Genomic DNA, 27,297 nt, shown 5'->3' on the forward strand with positions numbered 1-27,297 from the left:
TCCGCTGCCGGTTGTGTAACTTCACTACCACCGACAACCTCCCACAAGTCTTGACCTTAAAGGTAAGACTCTATACACGTTGCCCACGTGTTATAGTTTTGGTTGTTGAGCTTCTTGATTCCTCCAACAACTTGAAGATCACCCATCGTATCGGCAAGACTTTGACTACACCGAACAAGCTTGAGTGACTACCGTGCAGAGTAATACACTACTCTCGACACAAAGAAGCTCCCTCTCAAGGTTTGTGATAACCCCAGCAATAATCTCAAGAAACCTTTTCTGATGTGGAAGATCAGTCAAAACTGCAACCACAGAGCATACTCGGAATTTCAAGAGACTTTACAACCAATGCTCTACCAAGAACGATCCCTGACCGACTTGGCTCTGATACCAATTGTTGAATAAGAAGAGTATCCAAGATAACTCTAATGATCCCAAGAAGAAGAAAATAGAGCACACACTTAAAGAAAGCTCACAAAACAAACTAATTAGCAAAGCTTTTCTTCTTTAGCTCTAGGCTTTGTTTTTCTTTGAATGATTTACAATGCTTGAGAACTTGGGTATTTATAGCAAACCAAATGATTAAACTAAGATTATTTATTACCACACAAAACACATTAATTGCACTTAATAATTTTTATTCAACCATACCTAACATTACCTAACTTTCTTTGCCTAACTTTGACATTGATTTTCAACAAACATATGCTCGCATTTTCCCATCAAGAAGTAGGTTAATTATGTGCGTACACATTATCGATGCAGGAGTCACAGAAGCTAGCTCTGGCAGAATCAACGGGGCTGGACCAAAAGCAGATAAACAACTGGTTCATTAACCAAAGGAAGCGGCATTGGAAGCCGACGGAGGATATGCAGTTCGTGGTGATGGATGCTAGCCACCCCGGTCACTACTACATGGACAGTGTCATGGGAAATCCATTTCCCATGGATGTCTCTCCCACGTTGCTCTGAATTAAGATGACAAGCAATTAGTATGCTGCTAATTAGATATATTTAAAATGTGTTATTGTGGACGCCAATGCAATTTCGTAACAACTTATCTATTAATTCCTTATGACTATGGATTGTGATTAAATGTCTCACAATCATGCATGTGTTCCTGCATCCTACAATGTATGCAGTATAAAATGCGACTTAATTTAGTTGTTAACCAATATAAATAGTGGGTTCTTAATGTTCTGATATTGAAATGGGCGCTGCTGGAGACGTCAAAATTTTAAACCATCTTTTGTAGGCTATAATGGGTTAAGCATCACAATGTTAGCAATAATGGTTCAAGTTCGTTGTTGGTGAGAATTAAATTTAAAACTTCGTATTTACAAGTAAAAATGATGTTAAACCATAATATTAAATGGCAACAACACTTGAATTTTAAATAATAGTGTTTAGAAGTGAAAGTACTTTTTAATTGTCGAATTATGGAAGTGTGGAAAATTACTTACTTAAAAATTAAAAAAAAATATAAAAAAAAACTAATGAAAAAGTTTGAAAACTGAGTTTTAACGATAAGGACAAAATAAAAAATAAAATGAATAATATCAAAATGTGGTTTTCGTTAAAGTGTTCAGTATCGGAAGTTTTTCGTTAAAGTACCCAAGAAAAAAATAGTTTGTAATGATAGTCTGTATTATGTGATAGTGTGAAACACTGTAGTATTACATTCGTGCATTTGAGAACGAGAGACCGAGTTCGACGGCGAAGTAAGTTCTGTGATGAATTTATGTTGGTGTAAAGTGTAAACATCAATTTAAGATCCCAAGTGATGTATTTTTGTAGTAAGAAGACTGAGAAAGCTGATTTGTGGATGTAGATAACCGGTTGACTACAATTTGGTATGGCTTTGTCAGTATCCAGAAGGCTTTTGCGTTCATTTGGTTCTGTATTGGCATCAGGCCGCTGTGATTTTTCAACTAATTTATATCCATCATCATTTCGTGCTTCTCTCGGTAAGGGTGTGTCCATGTCTGTCGTAAGCTGTTTGTTATTGACTTCCATGGAAGGAATTGAAAGCACTACTATTTTTTCCAACCTTTATTTTGGTCCGTGAACAGATTTTTGCGGCCATGCTCCCGGGGATATCTTACTTTCTGGAGAATTGTCAGCTGTTTTCAAGGTATTCTTTGCATAATTATATTTAGATTCCTCCACACCTGATTTTTTTGGCAAAAGAAAAGAATATGATGAAAGTTAAACTATATTGTAATTTTCATATACTCAATAAGGTGATTTGTTGGAGTTTTTGCTTTCTGTATATGTGACAACTCAGTAATTAACTCATATTTTATTGTATCTCTATATAGCCTGGATCATTTTTTCTAGCAAATCGAAGGCTTTCAACCTCCAACCCAACTCCCGAATCAAGTGGAGGTGCCTTTCCCTCTAATTTATTGTCAGCAAAGCCTGTGGTTGCATCAGAGCGTTCTATAGGTACGAGGAAAGCTCAAAACTTTGCATGTGTTGAGATTTATGTTACCTATAAAAAGCATTATAAGTATTGAAACGTGTGCATTAATTGTTATACAGTAGGTTTGAGCTGAATTCTTTCTCCACCTATTGGCATAAGTTCAAATGTATTGTCCCCGATCTCTGCTATGAATATAAAAAATACACACACGTACACACATATATTTAAACTAACATTGCATCTTTATCACTCGGTAAAAATCAGTTTGGACATCTATCGTACTTTTAGCATAGCTGCAATGAATTCTATATCATCTACATGTGGATGATTCTGTGAAAATCAAGAACAATCCTGTAGTTTGTATGATTGAAAGTTTTTTCGTTTGTCTTTTATGCCAAGTGAGATACGTTTATGTAGGCATATTCTTGCAGTGCATGCAGAAACTGTTAGTTTGTTGTAACACTTACATATTACTTTACCTGGAGCTCAAAACTCAACCAAAACATGTCATTCAATATACCAAATCGAAGCCCCGAAGGTAAGGAATCGAAATATACCCTTGGTTCCCGTCATTGTGGCCGGAGTTGGCCGGAAAACAGCCTGGAAGTCACGAGTGTCCGCCGGAAACTGGGTAAGATTCAAATGAGCATAACTTCTTCAATACTCAATGAAATTGGGTGAAACAAAAAGGAAAGTTGTAGTACTTAGCGAGATGAAAAGATTGATACCTTGCACGCCGGCCAACTCGCCGTGGTTTGGCCGGAAATTTCCTCGAAAGTCACTGAGGTCGCCGGAAACTGGGTAAGATTTCAAATGAGTATAACTTCTTCAATACTCAATGAAATTGGGTGAAACAAAAAGCAAAGTTGTAGTAATCAGCGAGACGAAGAGATTGATACCTTGCACGCCGGCCAAATCGCCGTGATTTGGCCGGAAATTTCCTCGAAAGGGGCGGTGCTCGCCGGAAAACTGGGAAATGTCTCCGAGGTGGTTTCTTCATGGTTTGATGTCCAAAACACAACTCTCAGGCCAATTTCCCCCCTGAACTTTAATTTTGGCTAATTTCCCCCCTCAACTCTCATAATTAGTCAATTCCCCCCCTGAACTTTAATTTGGCCAATTTCCCCCCTCAACTCTCAAAATTAGTCAATTTGCACCCTACTGTTAATTTTTTTTTTTTAAAATTTTCCATCTATTCTTTTCTTAATTTTCAATCTTTCTAATAGCTTCCAACAAAGTACTAAAATTAACATAAACTCACCTGCATAATATAGGGTAAAATGTACAAAAACATAATACAGTTAGTATGTGACATGGGTTGATTATAAGAAAAAGTTATGAATCGGGTTTAAAGCATGTAGAAGAAGAAATAATAACAAAAAGAAATAATAATCCTAAACTCATGGATCAAACCTATTTCAATAAAATGGGTTATTCTTAATAAGGAGTCGAAAATTATGAATAGACTAGCCGTTTTTTTACTAAAGCTCGATTCTCCGCAATTTACTTGAACTTAGCTTTCACTTTTATAAAGAAAATTGTATTCACATACAAAAATTTACACATCAATCCTTTTTGTTATCAATTTTGTATAGTCAAAAATCAAATAAAATTACTCCATGATAAATTGTAAAATTCTAAATTTTAATCTATTTGTAATAGGATAAAGATATAGGAACATGATTAACATACATCTTATTTAGTTTCTTACACACACTTGTTTAATTATGATCAAATTAAAAATTTAACAGTAGGGTGCAAATTGACTAATTATAAGAGTTGAGGGGGGAAATTGACTAATCATGAGAGTTCAGGGGGAAAATTGGCCAAAATTAAAGTTGAGGGGGGAAATTGGCTAATGGTCACAAATTCAGGGGGGAAATTGATAATATACCCTTCTCTTTATATATATTTTACCACTTAAAATATGCATACATTCCATAATAAAGTTAAAGGTAGATCCTAACAACTTATAATGTTAGTGATAAACACTTGGAAGTATTGAACTCAGGACCAGTTAAATAAAATGAATAGTATTAAAAAACCACTGGGCCCAGCCCAATATAAATACGGGCAATTGTGGTTAATTTGTAAACAAACACCACCTCGTAAAGTTTGCATGTTTACTACAATTACGCATACATACGTACAAACAAACAAACACCACCTCATAAAGTTCGCATGGTTATCAAAATTTTCACTTGAGAATTGAGAGTGAAGCTATGGCAATTTTCGGACGACTGCTGAGAACTGCTCCACGATCCTCCGCCCCCCTCCGTTAAACCCTATGCCCTAATCCTCCTCCGCGCGCTCTGTCACCCGACGTCCCATTTCCTCCTCTCCGTGACACCGTTAAGTAACTCTCTCTCTCTCAACTTTTCTGAAATTTCAAGATTTTTCTTGGTAAATGGTTTGATGCTTCTAATTAACAAATGAAATTCAGGCTCTTTTGAGCAACAATTTTCATTCCAGTGCGTCTGAGATTGAGATTCAGATGCCAAAATCCGCGCGGAAACCAAAGCTGTGGTGGTGGTTGCAGCTGTGCTCTCGGGTTTGTTCGCTGGTGCAACCCTAATTGCACATAAAGATCTGGCTAAATTGTGTGACGCGGCTGTTGCAGATCAGGCTAAATTCGGCGAGTTTGCAAAGAGCGTAAAGAGAAGAGAGCTCAGTACACAATCAACCGACGGAGCTTTAGCCAATGCACTAAATTGGTCCTACTTAGACAGTAACGTAACGTATTTCTGCATCAATATTGTGTGGGACTGTGATTATTACGTCAATTAGCAATGCATACTTGAACTTGCTTTATTCTGGAATTTTTTGGAATTCTGCAGGATATTTCTAAGCTTGCTTTGCCAGTAGCGTTTGCTGGTGCTGTCGAGGGACAAAAGGTTATTGCAGATAGTTGAATTATTATGTGTGGTTGGTTTGTTCTCGTAAAAGAATCCATCTATATCACTCTTTCAAACAGTGTTTGACACGAGCTTATAACGGGTATAGGTTTCAATCAAGGTTCAAATTCCTGCGACACGTGACGCTGCACAGCTTATTGCCAATATGGCTTCTGATCTTGGACTAATAATAGAGTGGTGGTGGTGGACCGGTGGTGGTTTAGATGCGTGCCTATCGCGTTTCTTTGTTTGGCGCAGGTACTGTTAGAGCAATAGTTTTTCGGTTCTATCAGTGTTTCCTCCGTTCTAACCACCACATTTGGGTTATTTTATGCTGCGTTTGTTCGAGCCCCTTATCATTAATCGTGGTTTTGTGCACCAAAATATGTTGTATTGTGCTATCTATCCTTGTGAACCATGTCAGTCGAGTTTCTTGGCAACTAAGTAATGATAGCTCGTCCAAAGAAAAAGAAGGAAATTGGAGGTGAAGGTGGGAATCTGCGAATTCATGTATTCCGCTCAGTAATTCCCTTTTCAGATAGATTTGTAAGTCTCTCTTTTATGCTGATTGTGAATATATTGCACTGCAGTTGGTCAGAAGTGTCGTCTTTTGAGATTTTCATATCAGTCAGCATAATTATTTCAGGAAATTGAATTTGTCATGGATGGGAGCTGGAGCCCCAAAAGAGATGGAGGCTCTGGTACGTGTCTACTTTTTCTTTGCAAGTAGATGGTGTGAAGGTACGTCATTACTTATAATGGGGTTTTAAATAATTATACGAAAAAGCGATCCAGCGTTTGGTTGGCAATTTACGTTAGCAAGTTTACAATATTTTAATTTACACTTTATGGTGATTAATACCACACCAAGTTAAAACAGTTGAAAATTTAAAAAGAGAAAAATTCGATGCTCACTCCTCAAAAAATGACGTGTATGAAACAGAAAATCAAATAATTGAACAATTATAAAACTCGCTAGTTATGTTCTTATATTTAATTGATGATGGGATAAATTTGGACTAACTTATGGGTAAATGCAAAAGTAACACTTGCATCACTGAAATCAAAATGTTCGGGGTTCTTTGTCGTTTTATATGGAAAGGGATTCTCACCGGATCCCTTCCATCAAATCCACTCAATCAGCTAATCTGGATCTTTGAAATCCACTGAAAATGTTCGGGGTTCTTTGTTGTTTTCGATGGAAATGGATCATCTTCGAATTCCTTTAATCAAATCCATCCAATCATTTAATCTGGATCCTTGAAATTTAATCAAACGGCTAAAGTTATTATATTTTTTAAAAGGGCCATATGTTTATAATCGTTGAATTAAATTTCAAAAACCCCGATTGATTGATTGGATGAATTTGGTAAAAGGAATCTAAAGAAGATCCCTTTCCGTTTTGGATAAACATCGATTAAGAGGAAGCAGGAGTTCCAAGTAACTTTCACGTTAACCTAAAATTCGGGTCAAACATCTAAAAAATATAAATTGATACAATATCGAAACTTCAACGTGCAGTGTGAAGAAAAATTGAAACATCGGCTCATTTTGTAGAAAATCACAAATTTTGAGGGTGCAAATTGCAGTTAGCCCAAACTTGAAGGTGTAAACAGTAAACTTCGGAAACATCATATACACGCGCATCTGAAGTGCGTTGAAGACGTTTTAAGTGAGGGCACTCAGAAAACTGAACAGTCAGTCAATAGTCAAGTTCTCTCTGTTTGGTTTCGATTCTGAGATAGCAAATGGCGTCGGAGGACAAGAAAAAGAGTCGAACCGGAGGAATCCGTACACTTTCCGATCTGAACCGGAGGTCTGCGGACTCGGACAGTGACTCCGATGGCCCTCCGGAGTACTACACTGGTGGCGAGAAAAGGTCCGTCCATCTCTCTCTTTCCGATTATCCCTTTTTAACATTTCCTTCAATTTCCGGATCATATTTTTTATTTGGTTTACGAAAGTCTTGGTCTTTCTGGTTTGTTTGTATTATTCCATGCTTGTTTTTCTTCGAATTTATGAATCTTTGTATGTTTCTCGTTGCCAATTCTTCATGTTTGTTTGCTAAATTATATCAATTATATCAATTAAAACATAGAAATCTGGAAATTTTATGCTTTGGTGAGGAAAAGGAGGCGTTTTTATCATCAATTGGGTTGAAATTGTGATATATTGCCTTCAATTTCGTTTTGATCAGATGGGTTGAAGTTGTTATGAAACTCTTAATTGTGTGTAGGCATTTCTGGGTTCCATTAGGGAACATATTTGTAGGGGCTTATGATGGCTTGAAAGCGAGTTATACGGGAAATCCGCTGTGAGATATGTACTATTTTGTGTCTTAGTATTACAACAAGAATACTTCCATGCATGATTACGGAACGGTCATACTCATATTTGTTGAACTCAATGATTAATATACAATAATGCACACATACACAAAAATAGACTGAGTCCTGCTTAGTCTGTAAATTTCGGGTGAAGAGTAAGAAATAAGTAGTTCATTTCTCGATTACTATATTGAACCAGAATTTGTAGTTACAGGTCAAGTTTCCAGGATAAGTAGGTGTTTTAACATTTAACTGAAAGCTTTTTAGAGAGGAGTCTACATCTTCAACCCGTAGCATTGTCCAAAGTGGGCCTATAACGGGATTTTAATTGTGGAAACTAATTTTAGTGGTTCTCCTTGTGGTTTTGTTAATCTTATTGAGACTGTACATAAGCAATCATTGGCAGCTGCCATTTGGTGGTCTTTGTGTGGTAGGAAGAGCTTCAAGTGAAGCCATTTTTGAGAGCTTAGATTTCATTTGGATAGCCATTGATTACTTAGCTTCTAGAAGAGCGTGATGGTGATTCGATACTGCGTTTGGAAGGGGTTTGCTAGAACTGTATCTACCAACTTGTCTGCATGGCGTTGTGGCTTGGGATCTTTGTAGATTTGTTTGCTGACCTTGTTTGGACATCCGTGGGGTGATATCATGTTCACTTTGTATTCTATTTACAGGTTTGCATTGCATTTGTTCCGTTATGTATCACAGTGGAGCCTATGCCTTGAAGGGAATAGTATGACGTTATGCATGGTCTGCTTAGTATCTTTTTTGTATCTGTGATTTGTTAGATTGTGTTTTATTTACATTGTGGTCTTATGTCAGTCTTGTTATTATTTTATCATTCTTATGTCACGGGTAGTGTCCTTGTTTCGATAAAATCTTTATCTTTTTGTCTTACAGAAATTAACAATCCTAGAAGCTCATAATTTTTGTATGAAATTTTGAAGAAAGTCTAACATGTGTAATTACAATACTTGCAGTGGAATGCTTGTCCAGGATCCTACGAAGGATAATGATGTGGATTCCATTTTTGATCAAGCAAGGGAGTTAGGAACCACGGAGGGGCCTTTTGATCCTTCTAGTGCATCTTCAAGCACAAGAAGCTTTGCTGGAACTGGTAGATTACTCTCTGGGGAAACTGTACAACCTACTCCTGCGCAGCCCGAGACTGTTGTACACAACATCATTTTCTAGTCTAATGGTTTCACTATAAACGATGGCCCCTTAAGGCGGCTGGACGATCCTGAAAATGCATCTTTCTTAGAGGTAATATCAATGGAAGTTTGACTCATAGAAAAAAAATAAGTAAACTAGTAGATTATAGTATCAGTTGTTGTGGTGGAGGGTGTCCATTAATGTCCTCTAAACTTATTTTCTGTACAGTTTGCATTGTACATTCATTACTTCGTCCTCTTATGCATTAGTTAATGTGATGACTATGCATGTGATCTCATGGATGAATTTTATCATGCGTAAGCACTGGTTTGCTTTTGCTATGTGTCGTGGTATTCCCATAAATGATATTTCATCTTATTCTTTGTCTCAATGCAGAGCATCAAAAAGTCTGAATGTCCAAAAGAGTTGGAGCCTGCAGATAGAAGTACCTCAGTTCATGTCAATCTAATAAGGAGGAATGAGAAGTGCCCAGTGAGTTCTCTCTTTAAGATCTCCTTTGTACAATTCCATTCGGAAGTATCTTAGTTGAAGATTCTCCAATGATCTCATATCTCCATTTGCATTTCTCTTATGTCAAAATGTGTTTCAAATTTAGATGGCCTGCTCTCAAAGGCCAGCGGACAATATTATAAATCACAAGCCATTTATATTTCTTTCCTTGCAGGAACCGGTGAAGTGACATGTTCCATTTCAGGGTGTGGGAAGAACTCTGGGTGGCAGCTCTACTCCAGCAGCATCTGAGCCAACGACTGCATTGACTTCTCTCAACACTGCTCCAACCCCCTCCGCGGGCTTGGTTGTGGATGAAAAGTTGCCATCAACATCGGTTCAACTTAGGTTGGCTGATGGGACCCGCATAGTTGGACATTTTAACTACCATCATACCATCAATGACGTTCGTGGCTTCATTGATACATCTAGGGCTGACGGTCCAAGGAATTATCACCTGCAGATTATGGGGTTCCCTCCCAAGCTCCTCAATGATCCGAGTCAAACAATTGAGCAGGCAGGCCTCGCCAATTCGGTTGTGATCCAGAAATTATAGCCGGCGGGACCATGACATTTGCTGTTTGTCTGTTAGCAATATATGTACCAGGTATTAAAAACTGGAACCTTTACTGTTTAATCCATATGTACATTGTATTTCAAGATGTGGGTCTGACTGTAAAATACGTTTGGAAACTATAAAGCATCGTCGTTCAATTTGAAGAACTAAATACTAAGGCAATGGGGAGAATTTCTGTCGGCGTTGGCATCCAGCAAGCAATTTTCATATCAGCTACTTGGTTTTGGCATGGAATGATTACTTATGCTCATTTGTAGAGTTCTGATAAGGTCGGAGCTTTCTGCTAGCATCTTCAGTGTGGCTGCCGTATGCGGAATCTCGAATTCTCTGCATACGGATGATGCACTGAACATTTTCTCCAAAGGGGATGGAACTCCATCTTACCCTGGAACACCTTTGATTTGCCTTTGAGCCATAATTTATTTGTTAATTTAGAAAATTCATCAAAAATACTTTCTTGACTCAAAAAATGGTAATAACGCTTCCAAAGATCTTCTGACCTTTTCCTAACATTTGTTAAATGCGAAAACTCAACGGTTGCATTTTTCTCAAAAAAATTTTAACTAATGTTCATCGTTTTTATAGTTTTGCGAATTTCTACAAAAACCATCATAAAACCTATTTTTGTACAAGTTATTTCACAAGAACTTATGAATTATAAGTCCCGCTTTTCCATCGCATTTACGAATGTCTACAAAAATCACAATAAAACTTATTTGTGTTATTATTTTCATCAAAACATAAGCTTGTGGAAATTCAAGTTGGACATTATAAAACTACATGCCAACTCGGTAAGGAGTGAGTTAGTACAAGGAGGCACATACAACATGGTATGTGGTCTGGTCTCCATTTCTTGGAGGGATTGAGTGTGGGATGGGAACTAATTAGGTATCTCAACTTAGTCGAGCTCCGTCCATAGTGGCATAGAAGATTGGACACCAAAAGCCGTACGTTGTCGGCCAAAACATTTGTTTATATGCCAATACATGTCCTATTCCTTTTTTTATTTATGAAGATGAAGATGTTTTTGCACGATAAGAGGTAATATTCCATATGACATCTTTCTAGTTTGAAGTTATCTTATCATATGGAATACATTATAAGCTTTGTCGGCCAAAACATTTGTTTATATACCACTGATCATTTGCTTTTTTACTTTGAAGTTATCTTATCATGTGACCTCTTTCTACAAACAAAAACATTTGTTTATATACCACTAATCATTTGTTTTTCTACTTTGAAGTTACTCTTTCTAGAAACAAAAACATTTGTTTATATACCACTGATCATTTGCTTTTCTACTTTGAAGTTATCTTATCATGTGACCTCTTTCTAGAAACAAAAACATTTGTTTATATACCACTAATCATTTGCTTTTCTACTTTGAAGTTACTCTTTCTAGAAACAAAAACATTTGTTTATATACCACTGATCATTTGCTTTTCTACTTTGAAGTTATCTTATCATGTGACATCTTTCTAGAAACAAAGCTTATAATGTATTCCATATGACCTCTTTCTAGTTGGCTGGAAGTTATCTCCTATGGAATACATATAATTATATAACTTGGGATACGAGAGATGTATCACGAACATTTATTCGTTATTGATATTCAATAAATTTTATTCTCTTTTCTCGATCATTGAATTCAAAACATTATACTAAGAAATGAATTTTTATATACAACGTAGATTCCTCAATGCCCTACAACGACAGCTTTGGCAAAAGCAAGGCCTAAAAAACCAAGTCCTTGATTGGGAAAATAAGGGAAAAAAGATATCGAAACGAGACAATAAAAAAGAAGAAGCTGGAAGGCTGCATTTTCGGGAACAACATGCAGAAGAACATAGAACCAAAAAGAACAATTACAATATGTGCAACGTAATTTATAAATATCTACTCAGGTAGACTGTTAATGCAGCTAGCTAGCTACAGCCTACAACTCGGTTGTACCATGTGAATCAACATATCAACCTCATTGGATGGAATTGTCATCCTTGACTGACTGGATATGCATTGACAAAGTAATACACGTCCTTTGGGGAACATGTTGGAGGGATATATATCTTGAAAATTAAATAAAAATAGTGTGAAATTTTTCTGCAAATACACAAGTTTGGGAATTATACGCACAGAAGAACTACCTCGCGACGTCGATTATCTCATCATCCCCCTACGTTTATATTGCATTTAGAGATTAAACTGCTAAGATTACACCCATTTTAATTAAACTTTTACCCTTTCATAAGTGCAAATAAAATCTTTCCTTCCTTTACTCATGCATCTCTATAATTTCCTTTTTCTATACAGGAGATTGAGATAGAGAGAATTGAATTCATATTCGAAATTTTGAGTGTAAAAGGAAATGCTTTGAACGAGCGAGTTTCAAGCTCTTGCCATGCATCTTCTGATCTTCATATTTGTATCATTCACTCTTTCACTTTAGTTCTTACGCCAGCTCACAACGAGACTCTAAGGTACCATCATCGTTGTTTCCATTTTGCCATATATATGTGTGTGTGACAATTGGACTCTTTGTGAAGATTCTTTGCTAAACGACTTTCGCCATATAGAGCCAAAGGGCGAGGTTCTATTCAGCCAACCCGGATCAAACAACCGAAGAACATGCTTACTATAATACGACAAATATTATTATGCAATTAGTAAGAATAATCACTTTTTGACAATTAGTTTCAGAAATGATTACATCATCATTGAGTAGTCGTTATATATTATTATTAAATCATCCGTATACGATCAATTTATCGTTATTATTAAAACTGATCGTTTCCACATGAAATATCAAATAACAATCATTTCTGCTAATTACTCAATATTATTCTCAAATGATTTTTTTTATAGGAAAACTAATGAAAATGCTTGAAAATTTTGAGTTTTAATGATAAGGACAAAATGAAGGATAAAGTGAATAGTATCAAGATTGATTTTTTAGTGTAAAAATATGATTTTTCATTAAAATGAACAGTACGTAGAACTTTTCGTTAAAGTTCATTTTTTTTTATCGGCTTGCTACTCTAGTGCAACAAAGTATCATGTAATCTTTTTTCTTTGTTGGGAAGCAAAAACGAAAATTAAAGTAAAAGAAGCATAAGCAATACAAAAAAGGTCGCTTGGGTTGGGTTTAGGGTCAAGTAATTTTATTTAAACATTTAATAGATAATATCTGGTTTAGACTTTAAAAAAATGTTGGATTTTTTGGCTTAAAACTGAAAAAGATTAACATGAGATAGATATTGATGATTTTTCAGATATAAGAAATATAAGATAACATAAATCAATGAAAATAGTGGTACTAAAAACATGCAGTATAACATAAATCAATGAAAATAGTGGTACTAAAAACATGCAGTATCATGACATCAAAAATGTATTTTTTTCATTGATAAAACTTTTGAAAATAAAAAGATAATGTTAAAGAGATTATTTTTTAAAATTATATTTTTGTAAAATACATGAGTAATTGTTTATGATTAAATTATTACTTAAATATTGATTAACGTGTTTAAGTTAGATTGGTAACTAATTATATATTTTGTAAATATAATCTAAAAAACTGGTTTACCAACTATACTCAAAATAAAAATACAACACGACTTTAACAAGATTAGCTAAGCTCAAGCTTGCTGATTTTTTTTTTTTTTTTAAAGTGAATAATCCTTAACTTCTTTCTATATAATCCATAATAAATTGCCTTTGATAAAAATAATAATAATAACATTGCTGTGTAATTGTTTATCTAAGTGATAATATGTCGTTCACAGATCACTATTATCCTGATCCTAGCAAAAGTCTTAAATCTGTTGACAAGAAAAAATGTTTTAAATTTGCTGACAAGAATAAAAGTCTTAAATTTGGCCTTTAAAATATATTTTATTTTATGGCTTCTAGAATATATCTGATATAATTCTATCATTCAACTGTTGATGGACAGGACGTAAAGTGCATGTCAGATAAGCTTTGTTTGCTACGAGAGATTTTTTAGTGTAACCAAAAACACAATCCAGTACATTTAATTGCCATAATAAATGTAGTTAAATACTTAAAATAAAAATTCAAGTGTGAAAAATTTCGAATCCGGATCCTCTTTATGAGGATTCTGATGGTCCAAGAACCTTATATGTTCATCATACATCATGAGATTATAATTTTTTTTAAATATTTTTATTTAAAATTAAATACAAGCAGTACTTAATAAAAATTAATAATACGATATACGATGAACAGAGAAGATTTTCGAACATTAAGATCCTCACTAAAACGATCCGAAGAGGATCCGTCGGAAAAATTTCTTGTTTGCAAAGAGCCTAGGCCTATCCCTCTATAAACTCTCTCCCTCCCACCTACACCTACACACTTCCACTTCAAGTCTTCAGGAGCAGAATCCTCTTCTGGGCTAAAAATGAGGATTCTCTTGATTAAAGAGTCTGAGTCGTTGAATGAAAATCTAACGTCTACAAACAAACGGATTCTTTTAAAGTTATAATAATTATAGCCGTTGAATTTTCATTTAACGATCCACACTCCTTGATCATGAGGATCCTCGTCTTTAGCTCAGAAGAGGATCCGAATCCAAGTCTTCAAACCCTTCACGCTTTGAAACTCCTCGGTTCACAGCAGTGACGTATCTGTAACTTTATATCTTTACTTACTCTTTTTTTTTTTTTTTTTTGAACCCTTTTACTTACTCTTTCTATTCCTACGATTTGTGACGGATTCGCGTGCTATTATCCTCCTATTCTCTCACCCCATTTCAACACCCTAACCCTAACCCTACAGCCACCTAACCGTAATTCTAAACCCTAACCAAAATCCAAGTACCTTGCTGCCTGCTTACAAATCAAATGTCCCATTTTTCAATCTCTGAACTCTGTTTCTCTCTCCCCAGAACACCACACCAGGAAAAAAAAACAAATAGTATTCCAATTTAATCAGTTTCAGGTTGATTTGTCTTTAGATTCCTAAATTTAATCAGTTTCAGGTTGATTTGTCTTTAGATTCCTAAAAACAAATAGTATTCCAATTTAATCAGTTTCAGGTTGATTTGTCTTTAGATTCCTAATATTTTTGTTTGGAATATTGTCAGTCTCTATATCTTAACTGAGTTGATTTATTGAGTACGGGATATCTATCACGAGATTTTGGACCCCACTTCTGCAAACGATCGTCTTGTCTAGTGTACATAATTTTAAATTATTTATCCAACTAATTTGTCTATATTCTTGCAAGATTTTGGTAATCCACTTCTCTATTTTTTCCTTCCTCTTTTTCCTTTTTTCATCGGGGCCCTTGTTAAATTGGCAGGCACCGTTCATTCGTTCAGAGATGTAAATTTAAAAAAGAGGCTTATTCTTTCTGTGGTTAGTCTACGGGGACCTTTTAAAAGAAAAAGCACTTGTATTTTTCAATCAAATAAGGTTTTTATAATGTAATTATGTTCAAGCATAACATTTTTGCATGATAGAGTAATATGACATCCACAATCTTGTAATATAATAATAATGTCATTTTGTGTTATTAAATAAAATGATAAGGTATTCTAGAACTTGCATGAATAATAATTTACCCTTATAGGGTAAATTATGATGTAATAATTAACATTGGTAGTATAATTAATGAACCAAATTGTTACTTGACCTCACTATTATCACGTAACGTTTGAATAATCAAATTTGTCCTATATAATGTAATTTTATTAAAACAAAGATACCAGTACTATTTTTTTTACTCAATATAGCGTAACATTTTCCTATTTTTATACATTTGACGAAAGCACAAGAAGCTTATTCTGATAAATAAGTTGAGCTTAAGTTGCTAGAAGTTGCAGAATAAGAATTATAAGAAATCTACCAACTATATGACCATATATATGATCACCCTTTTGCGTCATATGACTCGTATCTATCTGGTTAATAGTGTAAGGATATAGACAGTGGCTAGGATCATGACAGTTGTCAAAAGATTATAACTCTTAGTTAGATAGTCAGTTAGAGAGTTAGTCTTGTGTATAAATACATCATTGTAATAGCTTGGAGATTAAGAAAAAGATTAATACAACAACTTACAACTTCTCTCTAAAACCTTCTCTCTCTCTCTCTCTTTCTCTCTTTCTCTCTCTAGTTCTTGATTCTGATTTCCTTCTACGATCTTCCCCCTGTCTATATTAACATGGTATCACTCGCCATTGTTGCTTGCGCTGTGTTCTTCGATCCTTCAGCTGCTTCCGCTCATCTTCTTGCTCTGTGATTTGGTGTTGCCGATCGACTATTACCGTGTTCTTGGTTGATTCTTTGGTATCTTCTCTCTCTCTGTGATTTCTAGGGTTTCTGCATTGCCCGTTCTCTCTCTTTCTGCGACTATCGATTTGTGCACACCAGGTGTTTGTGATATTTCTTCTCTTCAATTTCTGTCTCAATTCTGCAAATATGGTTACGGCATCTCAATTACAAATTCTCCAATCGCCTATTACTAGTCTTATCTCTACAATTTCTACCTCTGTGAATGTGAAGCTTGATGATTCTAATTACTTGAATTGGCATTTCCAAATGCAATTGCTACTTGAGGGGCACGGGATCATGAGATTTGTTGATGGCTCTACTCCTTGTCCATCTCGATATGTTCTTTCTAACTCTTCTGCTGTTGATGGTTCGAATTCGTCAACTCAATCTGAGAATGAAGATTATGTTGTTTGGAAGATGCATGATCGGGCCCTTATGCAGTTGATTACTGCAACTTTGTCTCCGGTTGCGCTTTCCTGTGCCATTGGAAGCACAAGTGCTTGTGATCTTTGGACCCAGTTACATGAACAATTTTTTGTTGTATCTCGGACTAGTGTTTTTCAACTCAAGTCGAATCTTCAAACCATCAAGAAAGGGACTGATTCCGTGTCTCAATATTTGCAGCGAATTAAGGAAGCTCGCGATTACTTGTCCGCGGCTGGTGTTCCTTTTGCATATGAGGATATTGGTATTCTAGCCCTCAATGGATTACCTCCTGAGTATAATACATTTCGTAGTGTTATAAGGGGTCGTGAGAATGTTATTTCTCTCCAAGAATTTAGGGTGCAGCTTCTTGCTGAAGAACTGATTGTGGACAGTACTGCAAATTCTCATTTTTTGTCTGCCATGGTGGCTAGTAACTCTGCTCCTAAATCCCATCCATCTGGTGGTGCTCATTCGGGTTTTTCAGGTCCTCAGCCTGTTTCCTCTGGTGGATTTCAATCCTTTAGTTTCAACAAGAAGGGTAAAAGTAAATCTAATCAGGGATATCGGTATTCTAATCCGAGTCCTAGACAGCAGTTTCCTAATCACGGTTCACCATCAGCACCTGTTTTCTCTGGAGTGCTAGGACCCTCACCTTCACAGTCTATTGGACACTCAGCTATGCAGCAAGTGTCTTGTCAACTCTGTAATCAATTTGGCCACACTGCTCCGTTTTGTAACTCTAAACAGTTGGAAAGACAAGGCTGTCAAATTTGTGGCAAGGCAAATCATACCACCTGGTATTGTTTTTTCAATGACAAAGGTCCCAACTTTGGTGGTCCACACTACTCTCAGATGTCTCGCCATGAGTATGCTTCTTCTGCACCTACTCAATCCAATATCCAGGCTCTGCACACAGTATCTTCTCAGTCCTCTTCAGCTCCTCCATCACAAATTTGGCTTACTGACTCGGGCGCTACCAACCATATGACTGCCGATTTCAGCAATTTGTCCTTGGCATCTCCTTATCCCGCTACTGAGACTGTGCAAACTGCCAATGGTGAAGGTTTGAAAATTTCACACATTGGTAGCTCTATCATTCAAACACCTGTGAAACCACTTAAATTGAATTCCATTCTTTATGTGCCTCGGTTGTCTCAAAATTTGTTATCTGTTCATCGCATTTGCCTTGATAACAACTGTTGGTTAGTGTTTGATGCTTACTGTTTCTGGATCCAGGACAAAGCCACATGGAGGGTCTTGTACAAAGGCCAATGCAGTAATGGACTATACCCCATTCCATCCCTTTCCAATCCATCATTTCTTTCTCCAGGTCATTCTCAAGGGCATTTTAAAGCTTCTGCATTGCTTGGACAACTTGTTAGCTCTAATCTTTGGCATAGTAGGTTAGGGCATCCTTCAAATACCACTGCCTCTATCATGCTTACTAAGTCTCATATTTCTTGTACAAAGGATATTATTCCTATGCTCTGTCATAGTTGTCTAGAGGGCAAGTTTACTAAACTGCCTTTTCAGTCTAGTGCACACAAATCTGTAATTCCTTTCGAAACTGTACACAGTGACCTTTGGGGTCCATCTCCATGTAATTCCATTGATGGTTACAAGTATTATGTAACTCTCATTGATGAGTGCACTAGATATTGTTGGTTGTTTCCTCTTGTTAATAAATCAGATTTCTTTGACATCTTTGTTGGTTTCTATTCCTTTGTGCAAACTCAATTTTCTGCTTGTATTAAAACTTTGCAAACTGATGGTGGTGGTGAATATTGTAGCCATAAACTTCAAATGTTTCTTACCAATAAAGGTATTCTTCACCATAGATCATGTCCCTATACTCCGGAACAAAATGGCTTGGCCGAAAGAAAACATAGACACATTGTTGAGACCACTGTCACTTTGTTACAATCTGCCAAATTACCCTCCTCCTTCTGGACCTTTGCTTGCCAAACTGCTGTCTATCTGATCAATCGCATGCCTACACCAGTTTTGAATAATTGTTCACCATTTGAAAAACTTTTTGGTACTCCTCCTATTTTGACTCATCTTAAGGTGTTTGGGTGTTCTTGCTTTCCTCTATTAAGACCTTATATTCAGAACAAATTACAAGCTAAGACCAAAGAGTGTGTATTTCTTAGGTATGCCTCAAAGTATAAGGGGTTCCTTTGTTTTGATGTGTTACAAGGTAGGTTCTACATTTCTAGACATGTAGTGTTTGATGAGTCTAAATTTCCCTACTGTCACCTGCCTGCATTACCAACGTACACACCTGTGACATCACCTACCTCTCGGCCATACTCACCACTTCCAGTTCCTAATATGGACAATGTCCTAGTTCATTCACCCACACCCCCACCTAGTATTTCCTCCTCAGTTTCCCCTATGTCCTCCTCTTCTTCACCTATCTTATCATCCTCTCTACCTACTGAGCAATCCCCTTCCCCAACCAGTATCTCTTCTCAGTCCATTACTGTTCCTGCAAGTTCTATTTCTCAACTCCCTATGGACTCTGAATTTAGTCCGAACTTACTTCAAGTGGTGTTACCAATTGCTCCACTTAATATGCATCCTATGCAAACTAGAAGTAAGAATGGAATCATTAAAAAGAAGGCCTTTCTCAGTCAAGTGGCTGCATCTTCTGATGTTGATTTATCCTTGGTGGAACCTGCAACATATAAATCTGCAATGAAGATACCTGTGTGGTCCAAAGCAATGCAGGAAGAGGTTGATGCATTGCATAACCAACACACTTGGAGTCTTGTACAGTTGCCTCCTCACAAGAACCTTGTTGGCTGTAAGTGGGTTTTCAAACTCAAAAAGCACTCCGATGGGACAGTGGCTCGGCATAAAGCTCGTCTTGTTGCTAAAGGGTTCAGTCAAGAGCCTGGTTTGGACTATGGTGAAACCTTTAGTCCCGTGGTTAAACCAACCACTGTCAGGTTAGTTCTAGCCTTGGCAGCTCACTTCAATTGGACTCTTAGACAGTTGGATGTCAAGAATGCGTTTTTGCATGGTTTGTTAAATGAAGAAGTGTACATGGCTCAACCTCCTGGTTTTGGCGATCCTGCACATCCTGATTTGGTTTGTAAATTGCACAAGTCTCTATATGGATTGAAACAGGCGCCTAGAGCCTGGAATGACAGGTTTACCAGCTTTCTTCCCTCTCTTGGCTTTCAATCCACATATGCTGATTCTTCTTTATTTGTTAAGCTTGCTGGCAGTGACATTGTGGTACTTCTCCTCTATGTCGATGATATTATTCTTACTGGCAGTTCTCAGTCAGCTATTCAACAAGTGATTACCTCTTTAACTTCTGAGTTTGACATCAAGGACTTGGGGGATCTTCATTATTTTTTGGGCATTCAAGTTCTCAAAACTGCTACGGGATTATTTTTGTCTCAGTCCAAATATATACTGGACTTGTTGCAGAGAGTTGAGATGGTTGATTGTAAGCCATGTGATACCCCTTGTTTGCCTTACAATCGGTTGGTTAAAGATGATGGCACTCCCTACAATAATCCAACAACATATCGAAGTATAGTTGGAGCCTTACAATATCTCACCTTCACTCGACCGGACATTGCATTCTCAGTTTATCAAGTCTGCCAGTTTATGCAATCTCCAATGGTGTCGCATTTTACTGCTGTCAAGAGGATTTTGAGGTATCTAAAGGGGACACCGTCTGCTGGCATCTCTTATACTCGAGGAGATTTACTACTGAAGGCATTTAGTGATGCCGATTGGGATGGTGATCCCAATGATAGGCGTTCTACCACTGGTTTGGTTGTCTTCTTCGGCAATAACCCTATTTCTTGGTCCTCCAAGAAACAACCCACTGTTTCTCGTTCCTCGACGGAAGCCGAATACAGAGCTATGTCTACTACATCCGCTGAACTTGATTGGATTCAACAACTCCTGGCATTTATGCATGTCAAGCCTGCTGTTCCTCCTGTTCTCTTCTGTGACAATCTGTCTGTCATAGCTTTGTCCTTTAATCCGGTTCAACACCAACGCACGAAGCATATTGAGATCGATGTACACTTTGTGCGTGGACGGGTTGCTAAGAAGCAACTTTGTGTTCAGTTTGTCTCCTCTCGAGAACAATTTGCAGATATTTTAACTAAGGGCCTTAGTGCTCCTCTTTTTAAGTCTCATTGTTTCAACCTCATGCTCGGATCATCCCCTCATGAGTTTGAGGGGGCATGTAAGGATATAGACAGTGGCTAGGATCATGACAGTTGTCAAAAGATTATAACTCTTAGTTAGATAGTCAGTTAGAGAGTTAGTCTTGTGTATAAATACATCATTGTAATAGCTTGGAGATTAAGAAAAAGATTAATACAACAGCTTACAACTTCTCTCTAAAACCTTCTCTCTCTCTTTCTCTCTCTAGTTCTTGATTCTGATTTCCTTCTACGATCTTCCCCTGTCTATATTAACAAATAGAGATTGGAGGATTTTTCTGATTAAGAAAGTCCAACAAGCTTTACCAACTCGTTATTTAAGAGAGAGAAAAAAAACCTATCAACAACCTGCCTCCATGGTGGAGTTGAGATTAACAAATCATTGAAGATACTCGAGATTTCTAGATTATGACCTGCTTATTCTTTCTGTAAACAAAAATTAAGGAAACACTGCAAAGGAAATACATACAATAACAATACAGATTAAATTAACAAATATACGATATATATAATATAATACACAGCAAACAATGAAATGGAGACAATTTGTTCTTCATCGATTGGAGCTCTTTTGTCTTTCTGCTGTGTCCAGACTCCATGGGAGCGGAGAGGAGTGAAGCTCCGTAGGAATACATACAGCTACCAACTTTAATGGGAGAGAGAAAAATAGAACCTAGATCAATTACGTACATGTAAAGGCAAAGAGGCCTAGAGATAGAGAGAGAACTGAGGAAGAGATATTCGGACTGTCCCACCAGCTTTACCAGCTTTATTTTTATTAGATGCAGCAAAATCAACTTTTCTTCATGCCGAATAATTACGCATTACATGCTATGACTCTGACTAATAATAAACGAGATTGAGTGAGAGATTTTACATCATCTTCAACCGATCCGATCAGCAGATTATAAAGCTAAAAATAATCTAAAATGATACAAAAATCGACTCTAATCGAGAATTAAGTCAAATGGCTCATGGGTTTCATGGGGCCAAAAATGCCAAATTAGGCCAATCGGCTAGCCCAATCCAGCCAACCATCTAGCTCGGGCCGACCTAAACAATTCAAACCCAATGACTACCTAAGCCATTAAACAATATTAAAAAATCTTATATAACATTAAACTTAAATAACATTAAAGAACACAATCTCCACCCTAGTACCACATGGGGAATTTGTTCAAACTTAAACAACATTAACAAAAAAAAACTATTTAACAACATAAAACTTAAACGCCTATTTCATGCTTCTTTTCGTCCAAAGATGTGCAACAACATCCTATTGTAAGTACTTGTTTGTGGCTTTCTCGATCTTCCGCTAAAGTCTCATTGCCACCCGGTGGGACAGTTCTTCCACTGCCAATGCATGCAATCTAATGACCCTATCATCTTGGAAAGCCACGGTCTTCAACTTTGCGAATGAGCTGATCCATATTTGCTTGATTTGGTTCACAAAGGTACTCATCTTTGTAAAGTTGAACAACTGTGTGACATACTCAGACATACCATATCTATAATCCATCGCATCAGCTGGGGAGGTATAGGCCAGCATTCGGAGTGCAATAATAACCTTCTGATGAGGTGATAAACCAGGGTGGCCTACTCTGTCCAGTTTCTGTCGAAAGTATGGATTAACATGTTAGACATCATGAAGTAAACACTCGAAGACATGACACCTCATCCGGAAGCGACGTTTAAAATCTTTTTTAGTGTCCACCGAGTTGGTGTTGAAGTAGTTGTTCATCAGATTCTCATGCGCCATCTCTCTATTTTGTGGCTTGTAACCACGACCAGCAACAGAGCCACCCTATTGAGGTTGTTCTTCAGTTGCCTCACACGCCATAACACCAACCATGACTGCCATATATAATGTGTTGCACCATGCTTCATCTTCTTCATCAGACTCCTTATCTTCTCGTCTCATCTGCACCCATTTATCTTCCAATTCCAAATTGGATGAAGACCGCTAATTGGAATCCGAAGATGATTTAAAGTTTGAATTCATTGCAAACTTGAATTGAAAGAAATATTGGAGAGGGCAAAGCTGAAGTTGTGTGAATTATAGGCCAATATCCATCCTATTTATGGACATTGGAAGTTGAATATAAGAAGTGTTATGCAGATAAAAATCCTATCTAAAATTCTCACAACCAATTACACCTCGACACTTGGCACTTGAAATGCTATCCGAAAAAATTATTGAGATTACATATCAACAAGAAATCTGGAGAGTTACTCACATATCGACAAGTGACACTCGAAATCCGAGATGTAAAATTATTGAGATTCCTTATCGACAAGAAATCTGCAAAGTTACTCACATATCGACACATGATATTCAAAATATGAGACGTAAAATTATTGAGATTCCTTATAGATAATAAATCTCCAAAGTTACTCACATATAGATACGTGACACTCGAAATTCGAGACGTAAAATTATTGAGATTTCTTATCGACAAAAAATCTGCAAAATTACTCACATATCGACACGTGACACTTGAATCACAGACGTAAAATTACTGAGATTCCATCTCAAAAAATTATTGACATTCCATCTCGAAATTTTTTTAACGTAATATAGGGAATTGTTATTGATACTACAAAAATCTCATTCTACACTCCAAACTTTCTATATTTGGAAAGAAAAATACACTTGCGAGGAGTGTAGAATGAGATTTTTGGAGTGTGAATAACACTTTTCGTTTAATTTAGTAATCATATTAATTCAATTAAAACAATAAATTATGTTTGGCCTATGACCCCTAGTAGGAGATGATAAGAAATATGACATGTTACTGTTCATTAAAATATTAATTTCTTTGAAAGCTATAGGGTTAAAAGGAGCCTTTTGATCTTCCTTCATTTGAAGATGACATTATATACATATACTGCTTAGGAAAAATATTTTGTCAGTTAATTTTCACTCGAACCAAATCCAAGAAGACTTTAAAAAAAAAAAAACTCTCTCTCCAAGCATTTCTTAATTTCCTTGAGTTGGTATCGTCTAAAATTCTAAATACGTTTACCAAGAATCAAGAACGCATTTTCTTAGCATCAAAAGGAGGAAAGAAGAAAAAAGTTGTACATAAGTCATTCGTCTATATAAATATTAATTAGGTAATGCAAAAGAAAAGAAAAAGTTGTACATAAGTCATATGTATATATAGATATTAGGTATTAATAGAGAGATTAAATGAGTATGATAAATTTTATAAAGTAAATGATGTAGAAGTTGATAATTGGATTATTATATAAGTATTATTATTTAACATGCTTATTTTTTATTGGTGACATATTATTAGTTTGCAAATTTAATATCTCTAACATTATTCATAAGTATTATATAATTGAAGGAGATACGCAAGCGCATTTGACCAAATACAGCAAAGGGTTTCATAGTGACTAAGAAGATTGATATGAATACACAACTGTGAATTTGACAAGGGTATTGGTATAGAGCATTACTTAACAATGAGAAAAGTTTATGGTGTGTTTTTTTTTAAGGGTATTGGAATACCATTTAATTTAATGAGAAACCAAATTCATGGTGTCTTTATCCAAGGGTATTGGAATACAATTTAATTCAATAAAATTAACAAAATAATTTAGATATTGATCCCCCTTCAAATTTTACCAGAAAATTGTTACAAGATGAGGTTGAGTTTCATCGTATGTTATAATTCAGACTATAACAAGGTGGTCATCTTGTTGCAGTATAGACATTTTAGATTTTGTTAGTGGACATCTGAAATACCCAATCATCGTTACCATTATTGGCCCTACAACTTTCACGTGAAAGGCTTAAGTGTCAACTTAATTCAATGTCTTAATTACAAGAAATATAATGTTAGATTATAATTATCAAAATTTTATTGTAAGGTTACACAATAATGAATAAGTTGAAAGTGTTTGTCATAGTGAATAAAACATTTCTCTTCAACCCACAACATATCGAATTTAAGTTTTCCCTTTTCGCTTAATGTAGCTTAGAGTGATAATTTGACTTTTGATAAAATAATGATGACAAGGTTTTATAAAACAAGTTGACATAGTTATTATAGACTAACTTTGAATACATATATATATATGACATCGTGACAGTTCTATTATACTATTAACTTCTGTTATTATGCATAAATGTAAGTGCATTAGATAATTATTATTCAAATAAAATATCAAAGAGGTTAATAAAATAGTAAATGTCACCCTAAAAAAAGCATACTATGTGAATATATTGAGAATGTGCAAGCACTTGTTCATTAATTATTCTTGATGGTTTCTTTATCACAAGTTAATCCATTCCAACTTGTGATTGAGCAGTGCAAAGAGAAATGACTTTGTATAAAGAAGTGTCCAGGAGAAAAGAAAATGGCAACATCAACACATTCTAGACGCATATGGGTGTCCGATTTGGCACGAGCATCGGTACTTTGGTAGGTGGCAAGCACATGACAAACTAAATTAAAATATGCCCATATATATTGCATGATAAGACATGTTCTTTATTAAATATTTACTATTTTAATTTGATCATGATTCATGATGGCTAATTGTGTTGGCGTTGGGCCGTAAGGGGAAGAAGAAGAGGACAACGAGCAGAAGTGCGAATATTAAATGAGTGGACAGATTGCAATCAAGCTCCAGTAGTAACCAAGAAAAAGGCGGCAAAGGCTACAGTAGAGAGAGAAAGCTAGACCTAGCGGTTAGATCTGATAATTTCTTACACGACACGTAAACGACACGAAAATAACGGGTTTCGGGTCAACACAATAACTAATCAGGTCATTATCGGGTCACACGATAATAACCCGTTAATAACGGGTCCTTAACAGGTTTACACGAGAGTGACACGCGGGTAACCTGTTTCGACACAATAAGAAAAATGCTATTTTGATGATTTTAATTTTTTAAACTACTAAAAAAAAACTTACTATAAAATGCAATAGATATAATGAATATGTATATATTGTTTATTAATTATTATTCTATATAAACTTTAAATTTTAAGTTTTATTTATTTATTTATTTTTATAATATATTATAGACAAAGATTGAGATTAAAAATCATAAAACACATTAAAAATAAAAATATCAAGTAATATAAAAATACAAAACACATAAAAAAATTATAATAATTAATTTCCCACCTAATATTTCAAGAGTTTCATCCATTTCCCGCCTAATGTTTGGGAAATTTTGCAGCCTATATCCATCCATTTCCCGCCTAATATTTAACCCAAAGAAACTCTAAGTGTTAGTTAATGTATCGTTTTGATGGGATACACATCCTATGAAACAAATTTTAATGATCCAACCGTCAAACTTGTTTATATATGCTTCGAGATCGCATACGCCAAAATTTGCAAAAAAAAATATTCAGAGATCAAGAAACGAGACAAAACTTTTCAACGGTTATAAACGAAAAATCACGATTTAACGGTTGTTTTAACTCTGATTTTGATGATTTTTTTACAACTATACTCTTTGACCCTATATGAATATAATGCATGAATTCGATCTTCAATTTAAAATATTTACATTGGTGGATACCACAAAATCTTATGTTATACTTGATAAAAGTATAAATAAACTCTCCAGTATTAGTGAATTTATCATTTTGATGGGATACGCATCTTACAAAACTAATTTCAACGATCCAACCGTCAAACTTGTTTATATATGCTTCGATATCGCATACACCAAAAATTGCAAAAAACAAACATTCAGAGATCAAGTAACGAGACAAAAAATTTTGACGGTTATAAACGAAAAATCACGATTTAACGGTTATTTTAACTCCGATTTTGATGATTTTTTACAGCTACACTCCTTGACCTTGTATGAGTACAATGAATGAATTCGATCTTCAATTTAAAATATTTATACTAGTGGACACCACAAAATCTTATGTTATACTTAATGAAAGTATAAATAAACTCTTAAGTGTTAGTGAATCTATCGTTTTGATGGGATACGCATCCTACGAAACTAATTTCAACGATCTAACCGTCAAACTTGTTTATATATGCTTCGAGATCGCATACGCCAAAAATTGCAAAAAACAAACATTTAGAGATCAAGTAAAGAGACAAAAATTTTCAACGGTTATAAACGAAAAATCATGATTTAACGGTTATTGTAACTCTAATTTTGATGATTTTTTACAGCTACACTCCTTGACCCTATATGAATACAATGAATGAATTCGATCTTCAATTTAAAATATTTACACTAGTGGATACCACAAAATCTTATGTTATACTTGATGAAAATATAAATAAACTCTCAAGTGTTAGTGAATCTATCGTTTTGATGGGATACGCTTTCTACGAAACTAATGTCAACGATCCAACCGTCAAACTTGTTTATATATGCTTCAAGATCGCATACACCAAAAATTGAAAAAAACAAACATTCAGAGATCAAGTAATGAGACAAAACTTTTCGACGGTTATAAATGAAAAATCATGATTTAACGGTTATTTTAA

At 35.6% G+C, this 27,297-nt stretch overlaps 1 protein-coding gene, 1 long non-coding RNA gene and 1 pseudogene across 2 annotated transcripts in view; all 3 read left to right on the top strand.

Annotated features, from left to right (window-relative positions):
- The window catches only part of LOC137725768 (homeobox protein knotted-1-like LET6), a 9,825-nt gene extending 8,614 nt beyond the window's left edge, over positions 1 to 1,211 (top strand). The window contains exon 4 of the mRNA XM_068464548.1: positions 766 to 1,211. Coding sequence (XP_068320649.1) covers positions 766 to 972 — 207 coding nt within the window. The 3' untranslated portion in view covers positions 973 to 1,211. The remainder of the gene's footprint in view (positions 1 to 765) is intronic.
- Positions 1,212 to 1,595: 384 nt separating this feature from the next.
- LOC137724364 (uncharacterized) lies at positions 1,596 to 2,706 on the top strand. Its single transcript, XR_011067372.1, has 3 exons — positions 1,596 to 1,967; positions 2,073 to 2,134; positions 2,322 to 2,706. It is a non-coding gene; the product is annotated as an uncharacterized lncRNA (long non-coding RNA).
- A 4,149-nt stretch (positions 2,707 to 6,855) lies between these two features.
- On the top strand, positions 6,856 to 10,569 carry LOC137726463 (plant UBX domain-containing protein 4-like; annotated as a pseudogene).
- Positions 10,570 to 27,297: the final 16,728 nt, after the last annotated feature.

Source organism: Pyrus communis, chromosome 2 (genome assembly GCF_963583255.1).
Source record: "Pyrus communis chromosome 2, drPyrComm1.1, whole genome shotgun sequence".
In the NCBI taxonomy this organism is placed as follows: Eukaryota; Viridiplantae; Streptophyta; class Magnoliopsida; order Rosales; family Rosaceae; genus Pyrus; species Pyrus communis.